The 18,194-nt window shown below is 36.0% G+C and overlaps 1 protein-coding gene across 1 annotated transcript in view; it reads right to left on the minus strand.

Annotated features, from left to right (window-relative positions):
• Nucleotides 1-18,194, minus strand: part of CFAP61 (cilia and flagella associated protein 61) — a 355,672-nt gene that overhangs the window by 135,286 nt on the left and 202,192 nt on the right. Inside the window, exons 19-20 of the mRNA XM_020986789.2 lie at nucleotides 16,311-16,409; nucleotides 11,847-12,015 (exon numbers count right to left, since the gene is read on the minus strand). Of these exons, the coding sequence (XP_020842448.1) occupies nucleotides 11,847-12,015; nucleotides 16,311-16,409 (268 nt within the window). The remainder of the gene's footprint in view (nucleotides 1-11,846; nucleotides 12,016-16,310; nucleotides 16,410-18,194) is intronic.

An 18,194-nucleotide genomic window follows, 5' to 3' on the forward strand; every position in this document is an offset into this window, starting at 1 on the left:
CTTTGATCAATATGATTATTTTCAATTTCAACATGACTATTGATAGCTTGTATTTCTTCCTCTGCAAACTGCCTACCCTTGGACCATTTATCAATTGGGGAATGGATATTATTCTAATAAGCTAGACTCAGTTCCCTATATATCTTAAAAAGAGGCTCTTATCAGAGTAGCTAGCTGCAAAGATTCCTCCACATCCTCCTTGCTTCTTTTCTAATTTTAGCTTCACTGGTTTTGTTTGTACAAAAAAACCCTTATGTAATCAAAACTGTCAATTTTACCTCCTGTGAACATTAATTTACTGTGCTCATTTGCTTCTGTGTATTCTGCATTCAGTCTTTTCCACTGATTAATCTATTTCTTAACCAGTACCAACCTGTTTTGATAATTATAGTTTTGTAGTATAGTTTGAGATTTGGTACTACTAGATCCCCTGCCTTCCCACTTTTTTTTTTCATTAATTCCCTTGATATTACTGACCTTGTGTTCCTCCAGACATTTTATAATGTTTTTCTGTCCTTATAAAGTAATCCTTTGGTCATTTTATTGGTATGGCACTGAATACTATCTAAAGAAGTTTAGGTAGTATGGTCATTTTATATTGACTAGGTCTACCCATGAGCAACTAATATTTCTCCAATTATCTAGATCTGTCTTTATATGTGCAAAGACTTTGTTATAATTGTTTTGATATAGTTCCTGTACGCATAAAATGACAAGTAGACTCACACGTATTTTATACTCTTTGCTATTATTTTAAATGGGATTTTTCTTCCTGCTAGATTTTGTTGGCAATATACTGAAATGCTGATAATTTGTGTGAGTTTTGTGCTATATCTTGCAATTTTTGGTAAAGTTGTTCATTGTTTCAATGACTTTTTTCAGTTAACTGACTATTGTTCTCAAGGTAAACCAACATATCTGTAAAACCTAATAATTTTTTTCCTCTTTGCCCATACTTATTACTTCAATTTCTTTTTCTTGTCCTATTGCTATAGCTAGCATTTCTGGCACTATATTGAACAGTTGTGGTTAAAACTGACACCCTTTCTTTACCCCTGAGCTTAATGGAATGACCTTTAGCTTATACTTATTACTGATAATACTTGCTCTTGGTTTTAGATTGATACTACTTATCATTTTTTTTTAAAGTGACATTTATTCCTATGCTTTCTAGTATTAAAAGAACAATCAGGAATGGGTATTGTGTCTTATCAAAAGCTTTCTGCACCTATTGATATAATAATATAATTTTCTTATTAATATAGTCAATTATGCTTATAGTTTTCCTAATATTCAATCAGCCCTGCATTCTGATATAAATCCAGCCTGGCCATAATGTATTTATGATATATTGCTATAATCTCTTCACTAATATTTTACTTACAAATTTTATCAATATTTATTAGGATATTGGTTTATAGTTTTTCTGTTTTGATTCTCTTTGGTTTAAGTATCAAAATCATATTGGTGTCATGGAAGGAATTGGGTAGAACTCTGTTTCATTTTTTTCCAGTTTATGTAGCATTGGAAAGAACTGTTCTTTAAAGATTTTGTAAAATTCACTTTTAAATTAATTTCATCCTGGTTTTTTTTTCCTTTTGAAAATTCATTTTTGTTTGTCCTACTTTTTCTGAGATAAAGTAATTCTAGTACTCTATTTCCTGTTTTGTAAATCTAAGCAATTCATATTTTTGCAAATGCCCATCTATTTTATTTAGATTGTTGGTTTTATTGGCCTAGAGTTGAGTAAAATCTTTAATAATTTCTTTTACTTTTTCTTCATTCATTGTGAATTTACTTTTTATTTTTGGTAAACGCAATTTAGTTTTTTCTTTATTTTTTTTAAAAATGATGTTAGCTAATACCTTTTCTAGTTTGTTGATTTTTTTTTTAAAGAACCAGTTTCTTGTTTCATTAATTCAATGGATTTTTTGCTTTCAATTTTCTTAATCTCTCCCTTGATTTTTAAGATTTTTATTTTGGTGTTTAGTTGAAGGTTTTTGATTGGTTATTTTTCTAGGTGGTTTTTTTTTCTTAGTTACAGGCCCAATTAGATCTGCCTCTTTCTTTTGTTATTGAAAGTGTTGTAGATATAATTTTTCCCTCAATACTGCTTTGGCTGAATCTCAAAAATTTTGGTGTGTTATTTTCATAGCTATGTTTCACAGCACATCTTTAATGAAACTGATTATTTTTATGATTTTTCTTTGACCTATGCATTCTTTAGGATTAAGTTATTTAGTTTCCAAATAAGCTTGAATTTATGCTTCAAAAACTCTTTATTGAATATTATTTTTATTACAGAATGGCCAGGGAGATGTGCATTTAATATTTCTGCTTTTCTGCATTTTTTGGTGAGATTTTTTTTATGCCCTAATAGTCAAATTTTTTTGAAGGTTTCAGAAATTTACATCATCCACTATTATTATTTAACTGTCCATTTCTCCATGTAATTCATTTAACTTTTCTTTTACTCATTTAGAAGCTATGCCATTTGGCATATATGTCTTTAGTATGGATATTAATTCATTGTTTATGGTACCTTTTAGCAAAATATACTCTCTCTTTTTATCTCTTTTATTTAGGTCTATTTTTATTGTTACTTTGCCTAACATCACAAATGCTAACTCTGCCTTTTTTATTTTTTTATTTCAGCTGATATTTTAACCCTGTGTGTATCTTTCTATTTCAAGTGTGTTTCTTGAAAGTAAGATATTGTTAGATCCTAGTTTCTAATTCAGTCTATATCCTCTTCCATTTAATGACTGAGTTTATCCCATTCACATTCACAGTTATGATTATTGTGTATCTCCTTCTGTCTTATTCTCTTATATTTCTCTTTGCTTTCTATCCCTTCTTTTAAGGGTTTTACTGTGCTTCTGACTACTCCCTTTCTTATTATATCTTCCCTCTTCTTCTCTATTCCTTTAACCCCTTTTCCTTGTTTCTCTGTTGAGTGAAATGCATTTCTGTACCAAACTATGTGTATGTGAATTTTTTTCCTTCTGCTGTAATATCATATTCTAAGTGGCAACCAGTGAATTCTTTTAATTTCTACCTTGCCCTCTGGTCCTAAGAGATCTCAACAGTTTTATTTTAAAATACCTTGAAATATTATGTCTAGGGCTTTTTTTTTTTTGGGTTATGGTTTTCAAGTAATGCAAATGATTCTTAAATTATGTTCCCTTGATCTGTTTTCCAGATAAGTTGTTTTTGTTATGAGGCATTTCACATTGTTTTTAGTTTTTCATTTAGTTTTAATATTTATTGATGCCCAACAGAGTCAGCTTCTATTTGTTAAATTTTAATTTTCAGGGAATTATTTTCTTGGGTAAGGTTTTGTACCTTTTGTTCCAAGCTGGCAATTCTCTTTTCCTATTTTTCTTCCATACCTCTCATTTCTTTTAATTATTTTCCCTGTATTGTTATCATTTGGTTTTTTTTAATACGAATTTATTTATATTTAGTTTTCAACATTCACTTCCACAAGTTTTTGAGTTCCAAATTTTCACCCCATCTCACCCCTTCCCCCAACCCAAGATGGCATGCATTCTGAATATCCCTTCCCCTAGTCTGTCTTCTCTTCTATCTCTCCCCCATTCTCTTATCCCCTTCCCCTTCTATATTCCTGTAGGGCAGGATAGACTTCTGTACCCTATTTCCTGTATTTCTTATTTCCCAGTAGCATGTGAAAACATTTTTTTAAACATGTTTTTAAAACTTTAGGTTTCAAATTTTCTCTCTTCCTCCCCCCCCCACTCTCATTGAAAAGGCAAGCAACTCAATATAGGTTGTATATGTGTAGTTATGCAAAACACGTCCATAGTAGACATATTGTGAAAAACTAACTCTATTTCCCTTAATCCTATCCTGCCCTCCCATTTATTCTACTCTTTCTTTTGACCCTGTCCCTCCTCAGAAGTATTTACTTCTGCTTGCCCCCTTTCCCAATCTGCCCTCCTCTCTATCATCCCCTGCTCTCTTGTCCCCTTCTCCCCCTATTTTCCTGTAGGGTAAGACAGATTTCCATACCCAATTGAATGTGTATGTTATTCCCTCCTTAAGCCAAATCCTATGTGAATAAGATTCACTTATTCCCTCTCACCTTCCCCCATTTCCCTCCACTGTAAGAGACTTTTCTGGGTTTTTTTTTGTGAGATAATTTACCCCATTCTACCTTTCCCTTTCTTCTTCTCCGAGTATAATCCTTTCTCATCCCTTAATTTTATTCTCCAGATATGACCCCTTCATCTTCAACTCACCCTGTGCCCTCTATCTATCTATCTATCTATCTATCTATCTATCTATCTATCTATCTATACATATATTTTTTTTTCCAACTACCCTAATACTGACAAAGGTCTCATGAGTTATAAATATCATCTTTCCATGCAGGAATGTAAACAGTTCAATCTTAATAAGTCTCTTATGATTTCTCTTTCCTGTTTACCTCTTCATGTTCCACTGGAGTCCTGTATTTGAAAGTCAAATTTTCTATTCAGCTCTGGTCTTTTCATCAGGAATGCTTGAAAGTCCTCTATTTCACTGAATGACCATTTTTTCCCCTGAAGGATTATACTCAGTTTTGCTGGGTAGGTGATTCTTGGTTGTAATCCTATCTCCTTTGCCCTCCAGAATATTATATTCCATGCCCTGCAGTCCTTTAATGTAGAAGCTGCTAAATCTTGTGTTATCCTGATTGTGTTTACAAGGTACTTGAATTGTTTCCTTCTGGCAGCTTGTAATATTTTCTCCTTGACCTGGGAACTCTGGAATTTGGCTATAATATTCCTAGGAGTTTTCCTTTGGGGATCTCTTTCAGGGGAGATCTGTGGATTCTTTCAATTTCTATTTTGCCCTCTGGTTCTAATATATCAGGGCAGTTTTCCTTGATAATTTCTTGAAAGATGATGTCTAGGTTCTTTTTTTGATCATGGCTTTCAGATAGTCCAATAATTTTTAAATTCTCTCTCCTGGATCTATTTTCCAGGTCAGTTGTTTTTCCAATGAGATATTTCACATTGTTTTCTAATTTTTCATTCTTTTGGATTTGTTTTACAGTGTCTTGATTTCTCATAAAGTCACTAGCTTCCAATTGCTCTATTCTAATTTTTAAGGAAGTATTTTCTTCAGTAATCTTTTGGACTTCCTTTTCCATTTGGCCAATTTTCTTTTTAGGGCATTTTTCTCCTCATTGGCTTTTTGGACTTCTTTTGCCATTTGGGTTAGGCTATTTTTAAGGTGTTATTTTCTTCAGTTTTTTTTGGGTCTCCTTTAGCAAGCTGTTGACTTTTTTTCATGATTTTCTTGCATCACTCTCATTTCTCTTCCAGTTTTTCCTCTACTTCCCTTACTTGCTTCTCAAAATCCCTTTTCAGCTCTTCCAAGGCCTGGGACTGATTATATTTTTCTTGGAGGCTTTGGATGTAGGAGCTTTGACCTTGTTGTCTTCTTGTGGTTGTATATTTTGATCTTTTTTCACCAAAGTAAGATAATATAGTCTGACTCTTCTTGCACTGCTTGCTCATGATCCTGGCCAATTACTTGAGTTTTAAACTCTCTGTTAAGGTAAGAATCTGCTTCCAGTGTGGAGAATGTACTGTCCCAGGCTTTGGGGGGTTTGTACAGCTGTTTTCAGAGATACTTGTAGGGACCTGTAAATTTTCAGTTCTCACAAGGTGGTATGATAAGGGGGGAGGTGTTTACTCCTTTACTGGCCTGTGACAAGTACTCCTTTCTGTCCTATAAGTGTGAAGAGGAGTTCCTCTTCACAGCCATTACAAGCTCCACTACGCCAGCACTCCTCCTCATCACGGCACCACCGCCCAGAACTGTGACCCAGATTCACACACGGGCAAGACAAGAGATTCCTGCCTCAGCACTGGCAAAGAGATCCCTGCAATCCCTCTCTGATCAGTTACTGGATTTCCCCTCAGTCTATGGGCCAGAAACCCGGGAAGCAGCTGCCCCCACCTCCCAGGGCCATGCTTTTGGGGAACGGAGCTGAGACCCTGCCTTCCTGTCTCACCATCGCAGAAACAGACTTTTCCCACTGACCTTTTAAGTTGTCTTTGGCATTCTTGGATTGAGGAGTCTGGAAACCTCCACAGCTGCCCGAGATTCAGTTGTCTGAGGCCTGCTCCAGGTTTGCTGCGGCCTGCATGCCCATGCTGCGTTCCCAGCCCAGCGCGGTATACCTTTCTGATCAACCATCCAGGTTGTCTTGGGCTGGAAATTTGTTTCACTCTGTCTTTTTGTGGGTTCTGCTGCTTCAGAATGTGTTTAGAGCCATTTTTTATGAGTATTTGGAGGGGTTTGGGTGACAGCTCAAGCAAGTCACTGCTTTCACTCTGCCATCTTGGCTCCACCCTCCTATCATTTGGTTTTAAAAATAATTTTGAGCTCTTTTGTTTTGATCTTGTTCAAACTCTTCCAGGAATTCTGGATGGACTCATATCCATGCTGCATTTTCCCTTGAGGCTTCGTTTGTAGATATTTTTGTGATATTCTCTTCTTGTGGGTTTGCGCTTGAGCTTTCTCATCACCAGAATGATTCTTTATGGTGGGATTCCTTTTTTATCTGTTCATTCTTCTAACCTACTTCTTGACTTTGGACTTTATGTTAGTGCTAGGTTGTGAATATTTCTTGAGGGGGATGTCTGGCCTGAGCTCTTACATCCTTCTACTGTTTTTACAACTCTAGCTTGGAGCCTGAAAGCTTTCAGCCCTCCCAGAGTGTTGTGATATGGGTGAAGTCTGCTCATTCCCTTCCTGGTCTGAGCTCTGCACATTCCTGACCCAATTGTGGGTCTGTTGGATTGTCCCTAACTGCCAATTTCAATAGCCCACTGAAGTATCACAGTGACTCAACTTAAGGCTTTACTTTGGTCTGGAACTCCTGCCCACATTATTCTACTGCAGGCTTCCCACTCTGGGCTGGAGGATAAAATTGCTCTACTCTTGGCATCAGAACCACACAACTACTATTTGCTTCTGAACTTGTTGATTGCTAAGTACACAGCTATGGCCTTACTCTTTCCCACTACTTCTATGTGTAGACTGCCCCCTCAGTTTGACCCGGAACTGGGTAGTAGGTAACAGAACTATCAAATGGTACCCATTTCTCTGCTTTGTGCTAGTTCAGGAACCCCTGGAATTTCTTCCTGCCCTATTGCTTCATTCCCTGATGCCTAGTCTCATACCTGTTTTAGCCCCTGGGGTGGACTTCTGACTAGATCTTGTCCCTAGTGTCCACAGACCCCTTTGTCTGTTTCTCTAAGCTACCCTGGGTTGGAATAATGACTTACTGTAACTTTTCTTGGATTTCTTGGTCAGAATTCATTTTAGTGCATTTTCTATTCCTTTGTGGAAGAAGCTTGGTGAGGGAGCTAGGCTGTACTTCTTACTACTCAATCATCTTGACTACCTTTCCCCCTTCTACTTTTGCATAGCTCTGTAAGGAAGTATATTTTTACATCAAACTGAAATGTGCCTCTGTGACTATGACCCATTGCTCTTAGTTTTGCCCTTTGGGGTCCAGAGGAACATGTTTAATCCCTTTCCTACATGATAACCCTTAAAATATTTGAAGATAGGGACAGCTAGGTGGTGTAGTGGATAGAGTACCAGCCCTGAACTCAGGAGGACCTGAGTTCAAATCTGGTCTCAGACCAGAGACTTGACACTTACTATCTGTGTGACCCTGGACAAGTCACTTAACCCTAATTGCCTTGCAAAAATAAAATAAAATAAGATAAAATAAAATATTTGAGGATATTTATTATGCCTGTCCCTAAGTCTTCTCCAGACTCACCATCCACATTTCCTTTCACCATTCTTCATATTATATGCTCTAAGACCCTCCACTATCCTGGTCAATTTCTTCCTCATGTTATCTATATTATTAGACTCCTTATGAAAGTTGCACATCCATAATGGAGTATATGAATTCAGATATGGCCTGACCAGGACAAACTATTGAGTTTATAGTCTACTGTTGCCTTGTACTTGTAAAGCTGATTTTTTTTTAAGTAAAGGGCAAGACTGAAATTTATCCTGATTAAATTTCATCTTGTTCTATTTGGAAAAAATGTTCTGGCCTATCAAAATATTTTTTCATTCTTGACTGTCATTAAATTTGTTAATTCTCTATATCCTAGCTTTGTGTAATCTGTAAATTTGATACACATGCCCCCTACATGTTTATCCAAATCATTGGTAAAAATATTAAATAGCACAAGGCCAAGAACAGCGACATTCCACTATATATACCACTTTCCATGCTGAACTATTAATGATTTCTGTTTGGGTCCAACCATTTACCACTCTGAATCTTTGCATCTTGTTCACGAAGTTAGCCTCATGGTCTTTGCCAAATCCATGGCTAAAAATCTAGGTAAACTACACATGTATATATTTATATATCATATATATTATATATCATATTAACCATTAGTAATATATTTTAGAATTTTTCCAGAAATCAAAATTAAGCTTACTTGTCTATAAGTAGTATAGGGAAATATTATTATGTTCATTTATTGATTAAAAACCTAAGTCTCAGAAGCTAAGGGCCTTGACAAGGTCACATGCTAAGTTAATTGTAATGTTGAGACTAGAGACCAAGGTTTTTGAATATTCCATGCTACCTCTCAGTTCCTCAGTGTGATTCTTTTGGTAGTTATCACACCTGTCATCATGTTCATCACCTACCTGCAAGAAGCTCTTCTACCTTTATCAATCTACCCTTATCTATTAGGCCACATCAATAAAAAATATAGGTCCTTGTATGTATCTAAGAAACCCTCCCTGTAAAGATCCTCAGTCACCAAAATCTCCATCGTCATTAATTCTTCCTTCTACCTGAGGAAACAGAATTATACTGTCTCTTCCATACCCATTAGAGAAAATTCTTCTTCATACCCCTCTCAACAAAAGAGAACATGACTTTTCTTTGTTAACTTTCTTTGGTTCATGAATCCAAGAAATAAGATTTGGTTACTACAGGCTTGCACAAGCTGTGGACCTTGCTTGTGGCAAGCCAAAGGATTTTGGGAGGCCCATGAAAGATGTAGAGGAAAACATCCTTCGGCATGCTGCAATTGGCCCACAGGCTGCAGGCTATAAGCAGCCTGTGGGCAGCAAGTTTGCAGACTTGGGTTACTACAACTTTTCTTGTGCCATTTTCTGCCATAATCATATCCTATTGAATCCAGAAAGAGTTGAGTTGATTGAAATGTTTCCACTTTTCTTTCTTATATCTCTTTACTCTTCTAATCTCTACCCCTCTAAAAATATATGTATGGGGGCAGTTTTCAGATGAAAAAATTAAAGCTACCCACATTCATATGAAAAAGTGCTCTAAATCTCTATCGATTAGAGAATTACAAATCAAAACAACTCTGAGGTACCACATCACACCTGTCAGGTTGGCCAACATGACAAAACAGGAAAATGATAAATGTTTGAAAAGATGTGGGAATATTGGAACACTAATACATTGTTGGTGGAGTTGTGAACTGATCTCACCATTTTGGAGAGCAATTTGGACCTATGCCCAAAGGGCTATAAAAATGTGCATACCTTTTGACCCAGCAATAGCACTTCTAGGGCTACATCCCAAAGAGATCATAAAAAGGGAAAAGGAATCACATGTACAAAAATATTTATAGCAGCTTTTTTTGTGGTGGCAAAGAATTGGAAATTGAGGGGATGCTCATCAATTGGGGAATGGCTGAACAAGTTGTGGTATATGAATGTAATGGAATACCATTGTGCTATAAGAAATGATGAGCAGGTGGACTTCAGAAAAACCTGGAAAGACTTGTGTGGACTGATGCTGAGTGAAATGAGCAGAACCAGGAGAACATTGCACACAGGAACAGCCACATTGTGTGATGACTAACTTTGATAGACTTAGTGCTTCTCAGCAATGCAAGGATCTAAGACATCTCCAAAAGTCCCATGAGGGAAAGTGCTATCGACATCCAGAGAAAGAACTATGGCGTTTGAATGCAGATCAAAGCATGCTATGAGGTCTTTTTTTTCTTCTGTTTTATTTCCTCTTTCTTGTGGTTCCATCTATTGGTTCTAATTCTTCCTTACAACATGACTAATGTGAAAATATGTTTAATATGAATGTATATGTATAGCCTGTATCAGATTGCATGCCTTCTTGGGGAGGGAGGGGGAGAAAAATTTAAAACTCAAAAGCTTATGGAAGTGATTGGTGAAAACTGAAAATAAATTAATAAAAAAAAGAAAACAGAAAAAAACCATTTGTATGGGGATACAAAAAGGACTAATTTTTTTTAGAGGACAACAGTAACAATGATATTGTTTGCGGTTTCACTATTTAAAAAAATTTTGTCAAATCCTAAGCAGGGTTACTTTTATAACAACTTGTAATATTTAGCCTTATTTAGGCAGAGGGGCCAAAATGGCTACCTATAGGTAGCCAACAGAATTTCCTGTTGCTGCCCAAACCAGATTAAAATGTAATTGAGAAATGTTTAATGAAATAAATTAAAATACAATACTATATAATGTTAATTTGTGGCTTTCTAGGTGAATCTGCACCAGAGGGACCCCTTTCTATTTGAGTTTGTCACTAATGGACTATTGGATAGAAAACGGGACTTAATACTCAAGAAAATCTAAACTCAAATCCTATCCCTGATACTTACTAGTTATGAGACCATGGGCAAGGCACTTAATTTCTCTAAAGATCAGAAAACTCTCTGAGATTAAGTTAGGTTACAGCATACTCAGTAATATTTTAAGCTTAAATTTTGCAAATTATAAATTTATATTGTTAAAGGAAGACATTTAAACATTCACAATTCTGGGATCTGGTCACCAGATAAATGAGAGAAAGGAAAAGAAGCAATTAAAAAAAAAAAGATAAACTCCCTCATGAATTCAACTGCCCTTTCCACATCACTCTGGTTACCTTTAATTCTCATATCCTGGGGAAAAATTAAATTGGAACACTGTTGATCACTTTTCCATTTATTTTTTCCAGTTGTAAAAATGGCAAGAGCTTAATGTGCCACAAGCTAATGCCACAAGGGCAGCTGGACACACATGGGCAGATGCTCATTTCAATCAACATCCTGGCCATGTCGTCCATGCAGAGCTCCTTCCAAAGTGGCAGGGAACTCTACATTGAAGAAGGATGCACAATTTGCAGAAAATAAATTGAAACATACCCAGGGAGAAAGGAAGGGAAAGAAGGTAAAAGATCTGTAGGGTTAGGAGACGTCAAAAGAAAAAAAAGTTTAAATTTCAAATATTTTTCCAGTTTATCTTTTATCCTTTTCTCAAAAGAAAAAAAACCATGTAACCTTTGAAAACTGAAACTTTTAAAAAAGAATAAAAGCTATTCGTGAAACACGATTAATGTTTAAAGGTAGGTAAGTATCCCTACTGGACAAGTCTGGGAGAGCCACATTATGCAGTCCAAGTGCAAAAGACTTCAGACATGCATTAACTTACCCCCAAACACATGCCTGGTTGTGTCTGAATTCTGATATAAAGAGCAGTAAATGTTAGTCTTTTAGTCAACAGATTAAAGAGTGACATTTCTCCAACTCGTTATCATTTTTATCCTTGAGCAGAATGTTTTTGTTGGAATGTGATGAGAGGAGGGTTTCAGGATATAATTCTGGTCACGAGTATGCCTTTAAGAGTGCTTTAAAGACACAGAACAGCAGCTGTCACTATCTACAGACAAGAGGAGATGCTCTTTACATGAGGAGTGTGTGCCCCGGTAAATGGATTAATCGTTAATCACGGTAATCATCAAACACGTTGGTTTCTGCCCTACGTGCACAACACAGCCTTACCTGGTATTGCTGCCCAGTACAGAGGATGAGGTGGTCATATGGCACTATCTTTTCACTGGAAAGGATGACGTGCTTGGCAGCTCTGTTTATGCCAATCATTTTACCAACCACAACATTAACCCAGGAACAAAGTGACATCAATGCATAATCTTTATCATTAAAACAGTGGCTGTGAAGAAAGAATATCCATAAGTGACATTTGAGCAGCTGACAGCAGGCATTAATTAGACATCTGGTGGGTTGGTTGAGGTCCCCTAGTGGTTCAAGTCTGTTTTCTTGCTGTTAGTTTACTGGAGCCCACACTAAAAGATTATTCATTAGGAAACACTTAGTTACAAATTGATGTCCTTAAGCTAAAGCTAAATTATCCCTCCCAGCTTTGGACCATTCCACAACAGGATTTTTAAAGTAACTAATGCATACCAACTATACTCTTTCCTCTGCTTCTCCATAACTGTGGGAAATTTCTTTCTGATTTTAAGGGGAAAAATGAGCATTTGTTAAGTGCCTACTATATTCCAAATATTATCTCATTTGATCCTAACAACAACCCTGGGTGGTAGGGGATAGGTATTATTATTATCCCCATTTTATAGCTAAGAAAACTGAGACAAAGAGAAGTTAAGTGACTTACCCAGGGTCACAAAGCCACTTTTCAAACTCAGATTTTCCTGAGTTCCAGGCCCATTACTGTATCCACTGCACCACCCAGCTGCCTCTATTTTAGATTAGAATAATGTGGCGTTTTAAATGAGATGACCGCTGACTCTAAGGAAATAGAAGCTAGAGGAAGATAATTGCCTTGAGGAGCCTCAAAGACAAGGCTTATAGCTCTAGGTAACTTTGGGATCCAATTCTACTTATTAATACTTCTGAAAAATTAAAAGTAGAATGTAAGCTCCTTAAAAGCAGGGGATGCTTCATTTTTGTATTGCCTGTTATCTCAGAACTATTATATTTTAATTAAATTATATAGAATAGTTATATTATAAATGGAAGAATTAGGACTTGAATCTAGACCTTATGCACTGTGATTTTGATTGTGCCTCCAGAATAACAACAACAACAACAAAAATGATGAAAACAAACAACAACAACTATCAGTTCTGCCACTTTCTAAACATGTGACTTTAGGGAAGTTATTCAATCTTTCTAAGGCCCAGGCTCCTCATCTATAAAGTGGGGGTGAAGCTGCCCTGCATACCTCCTGAGACTGTGAAAAGGATCGAATGAGATAATGTACATGAGGAGGCTTTGAAAACAAAAGTATATATATATATATGTATACACACTTATATGTGCATATACGCACACCTATACATACACACATATATGTGTGTGTATGTATGTATATATACATATGTGTATATATAATCTATAATCTACATGAATGGTATTATTATATAATCATGTTTATGAGTATTCTTTTTATACAAAGGCTATGTAAACAGAATCCTAATGGGGTAATAGATGAACATTTTTCTTTTTGATCCACACATTGGATGGTAGAGATACTATTCTGTTCTCTAAGCTCAAACAGAATCCTAGTAATGGAAACACATTAGCTATATTGTAAAGACTGTGAAAGGTAATGCAGTTCTTTGCTTTGTATCTCTCTCTGTGAAGGCCATAGGGGGATGAAACAGCACACACAAAAATTCTTTTAATGAGAAAAGAATATCAGATATGTTTTGATCATAGGAAAATAATACATACTAGAGTAAAAATTCCCTTATGAAAAGTTTTTGGCTTTTATATGAAAATAGAGAATACATTGGTTTTAGTTATACATTCATAAGAAATCCTAAAGGGATTATTCATATTTATTGTACCATTCCTTTCATTTTAGCAATATTATAGCGGGTTGGATGAGGTGAGGAAAATTTAAATACATTTAGTGTATGAGGATTACTTTCATGAGCCTTCACTCAAAGATAAATTCTACCAGGGGAAATCTGTAAAAGGCTAAGGTAATACTATTTTTAATGATAGTATTATTGATAATGTCAGAATGCATATTTAATAGTTTAAGTTTGAGAGTTTGCCTGATGAGAATTGGCATATAAAAGTATTAATTTTTAGTTGTTTCTTCAGAAGACAAAGGAAACACTAAGATATTTGGGGGTGATAATCTGATACATTGTCAATAGACTGAATTAAAGGCATTTCTCATTTTTAAAATGTGACTTTTGAAGTGAAAAATCCAACTCCTTTCTTTTGTCCTAGCAAAAATTTTGGAACTTTATTGATTTATCCAGCAGATGGGTGAAAGCAAACCTTGGGAGGGAGAAGTATATATTTTTCCAAAGTGATTTCCCTAAGCAGACAGTTAATGGCTGTTAATAGTCCGGCTTGGGAGAAGCTGTCTCACTGATGGCTTGATGACAAGAAAGATAAATATACCAGGGCTCCTGAGGAGACAAAAGGGACCAAGGCAGGTAGCTTCTGGAAACAAAGAAGCCTTGTGGATACACTCGTTCCTGCCTCTGAAACAGAGATAGAGATTATCTTCACTGGAAATTTTGGAAATGGACAGTAAAAACAAACCATAACTGCCAAACTTCAGGGTTAGAAAAGTGCTAAAAAGAGGTCACAGTTGTGAAATAACCACTCCACCACAGGACAGGTAATAAAAATTTAGGTGCGGGCTAGCTCTGCGTTACAAAATTAAAGAGAGACACCTATAGGAAAATAGAAATAGGCTGGAGTCCTGTACTTAATATGATGATAAACTTTTTGAATTTCAATGGACTTGGGAAATAAGGAAGTTACTACAATAATATCTTATATTTGGATAATGCTTTATAGTTTACAAAGCACTTTCACATACTCATATGACCTTTTTTTAATTCAATTTTGTTTCATATCATTGTAACAATATTTTTGTATAAAGAGAATATTTACAAACATGATTATATAATACCATTCATGTAGATTATATATTATATATACATGTGTATATGTGTGTGTATATATATATATATATATACACATACATGTATATATACACACACACATATACAGGTAAAGTCAAATGGTTGAATAGGTTTCTTGCTTCTCTTCTTTCCTGCTGCCTGCCTTTTGATAATAACCCTTGTCACTAGCACGAGAAGGGTGTCAAGGTTGGGAAAAAGAAGGGAAAATCAAGTCACACAACTGTGCTTCTTGTCACTAGCTAGGGCAAAAAATCACATTTGTAGAGAGGAGTTTTAAACAAACGGCTGAAATTAAAGTTAGCAGACATGTATCCCGTGACTACCCTATATATGGGCATTTGAACAATCTGTAGAGCTCAGATTTCCATGTCATTCTCCTATCACTTGACCAAAGATAACTGAGAGCAGGCTGTATCTGTGGAGATAATATGAATTGCCATTTCCTAGGTAGAGCTTCCATAAGTCGTTGCTGAGAACCGCAGCCTCATTTACTTCCTCAGAGGTGGGTGCCTGAAAGACTTGGATTGTGTTTGCACATCTAATGACGAGATCATTGTCAAATGATGCTAGCTATTACTCTCTGTCAAACCATTCAGAGCAGCACGGTGAGTAGAACCTCAGAGGTTCTCACAAAACAACCTAATTTGGTCTACAATTCTACCGTACCATTACATGGAACTTGCTGAATTGCCTAGATTTTGTGAAGACAAAGCCCATGTCTTAGAGGGAATCACAGATTTTGAATGGAAGTTTTTGTTGGTAAATTTCAAAACTGCATGTGATTAGTGGAAAAGCTTTAATCATAAAAGTAGTATTAAAATAGCATAAGTCAAATTTTTTTTATGACATGGCCAATGTGGGAATTTGTTACACAGGTTCTGTTTTTTTTCTTTTTCATTTCTGATGTGAGTAGGAGGAAGAAGGGAGAGAAAATAGATTTCTGTTCATTTAAATATAATGTATACATATTTATATATAAAGATAGCATAAACCTACTACTACTGGTGAGCCAATAGTAATTTTCTGGGGGTTTTTTAAATCACAGCAACTCTTTCTGTAGGCTTTGAGAAAAGAACAGTTTATAGCCTTCTTAAGAGTAGTATTTTTAGTTCTTAATAAACAGTTGTAAAATGACAAAGCTAGAATACATATAGTTTAACAACAAAACCAAAAACCATCAATTTCTGCCATTCGGCAGTAAGCAACAGACTGTATTCCATTTCAAAATACTAGCATGTGGCATCATGGAAAGAAAGCTAGACTCAGAGTCAGGAGACAATAGGTTCACATTTTACCTCAAACACTGGTAATCAGAGGCAAGTGATGCAACTTTTTAGAGCCCCCCTTTCCCCACCTCAAAATGAGGATAATAATCTGCCAGGCTCCTGATTAGAAAAAGTACTGTGTAAATCTTAAATAAAAATGTGAGTTGTTATTATTGTCTATAATTTATCATTTAGGCTAAATATAAGTGCATATACATTCCAATATTCTAATTTCAGAATGAAGTAACAAACAGAACTCATACTCGCTTGCTAAAAATTTCCTCTGTCCAGTGTTCAGAAGATTTCTTCCTGGAAGTCCATGTATTGAAATCAGGGTAAGGTTATTAAACTTCAGGTGTGGGCTAAGGAAGAAACAGAATATGATGCATAATTCATTGTGAGTTTATTAAGATTTAATTTGATAATGTTTTAAAAAATAATAACATTTATTTCAACTAAGGAAACCATTTTAGCAAATACATTCAAATAGAGCTTTTTTCTTTTTTAACATTTGGTTTTAAGTTTTTCTCAATTACATGTGAACAAAAAAATGTAACATTCTTTTTTTTAAAGTTTTGAGTTCCAAATTCTCTCCCTCCCTCCTTCCCCTTCCCTTTCCTTAAGAAGGCAAGCAGGAGCTAGTTTTTCCCTCAATGGAAATGTGAACAAGCCACTTCAGCTATTTCTTGATGAATTATAAAACAACATGCAACATTTCCTCAGTTGCTGTTTAATGAAAAAGTTAACCCCCATTTTTTGTTTCTTTTCAAACACAATAAAATCCCTGCAGTTTGGGGGAGCTGAAAGACTTGTATCATAGCAAAAAATTTGAATTTCATAATTTTCTTAAGAGAAATACAATTTTGTTATTTTTGAGGGATTTACATGAAATCAAATGAGGCTTGTGAAGTATTGCCTAATTGAGATTCTAGGCATTCCCTCTGATGAACAAATTAAACAGAAAAGAAGTATCTGTCAAAAGCATACCTTACACTAATTTATCCTTCCCTAAAATTCTTTTCTGATGCCTCATTGTGGAATAGAGTGGGGGGGGGAAGAGGGATTCCTGGGCTATGGTGGTAACCAGCCTGGATGCTCTTAGGCTCTGGGATGAAAGGAAATCTCAGAGTTCACCAAGTCCAGCCTTTTAGTGTTACTGACAAAGAGACTAAGGTTTGGAAAGGTTGAATGATTTGCCCATGGTCACACAGGGGGTCATTAGCAGAGCTGGGATCTGAAGATAGGTCTCTAGGCCTCCAAAATGCATCACTCTTTCCACTCTCTCACTTGCCTCATCAGAGGATACACTACTAGCTGATGAATTTTTTTGACCCTAGCTACTTGTTAAATCCTCTACCCACATAGGGAGAATGAGTATCAACATTGATGAAACTATGGATACTTGAAATATATCCCACACGAGGGGGGCTTAACTGAAATCTTACAGAGCTTTGTTGTCAGCCACATATACACAATAAAGGCAGGTAAGGAGCCAGGAAGGTAGAAGACAGTCCTCTGGTCTTAGCTTCAGCACTTGCTCGGATTCATTTGTGTGGAATGAGCCAAAGCAGTGGAAAGGGCATATGTCAGACCCTCACAGCACTGTGGAGTTTCTTTTAGCAGAGCCATTCTGAAATAGGTTTAGGGACCAAGGATACTCCATAAGCATATTAAGTATGAGTTGCTAGAACTTTTTAATCTTAAGTCAGATCAAGTCAGAGACAATGTAAGTCACTTAAACTCTCTGGGCTTCAGTTTATCATCTGTAAAGGGAGGGCCATGGACTACACAACCTCTATAAACCTTTCCAGTTCCAAACCTATGATATTATTATCCACAGGGAGAAAGCCAAGGCTTTGTGTATTTAAATGTTCTCCTTTTGGGAGAAAAAAAGAAAGCTAAAATTTTCCCCTAGTAGAAGTTTTTCTAAAAGAGCTACAGCTTAATCATCTGTGCTTTAACCTAAAAGGGAGTTGGTAGAATCACCTCTTCTTCTTATAAGGAAAAGATAGAACCTTATCTGAGGTTTCTACCTGAAGCCACATAGAGGAGCTTCCCAACTATATGTCTAGTGGATCATGCCTGGCAGGGACAAGCAGTTCCAGGTGTTAATAAAGACCCATATGAAACCTGAAACTCTCAAGCAA

This window comes from Phascolarctos cinereus, unplaced genomic scaffold (genome assembly GCF_003287225.1).
Source record: "Phascolarctos cinereus isolate Bilbo 61053 unplaced genomic scaffold, phaCin_HiC Scaffold_2;HRSCAF=192, whole genome shotgun sequence".
Taxonomy (NCBI): Eukaryota; Metazoa; Chordata; class Mammalia; order Diprotodontia; family Phascolarctidae; genus Phascolarctos; species Phascolarctos cinereus.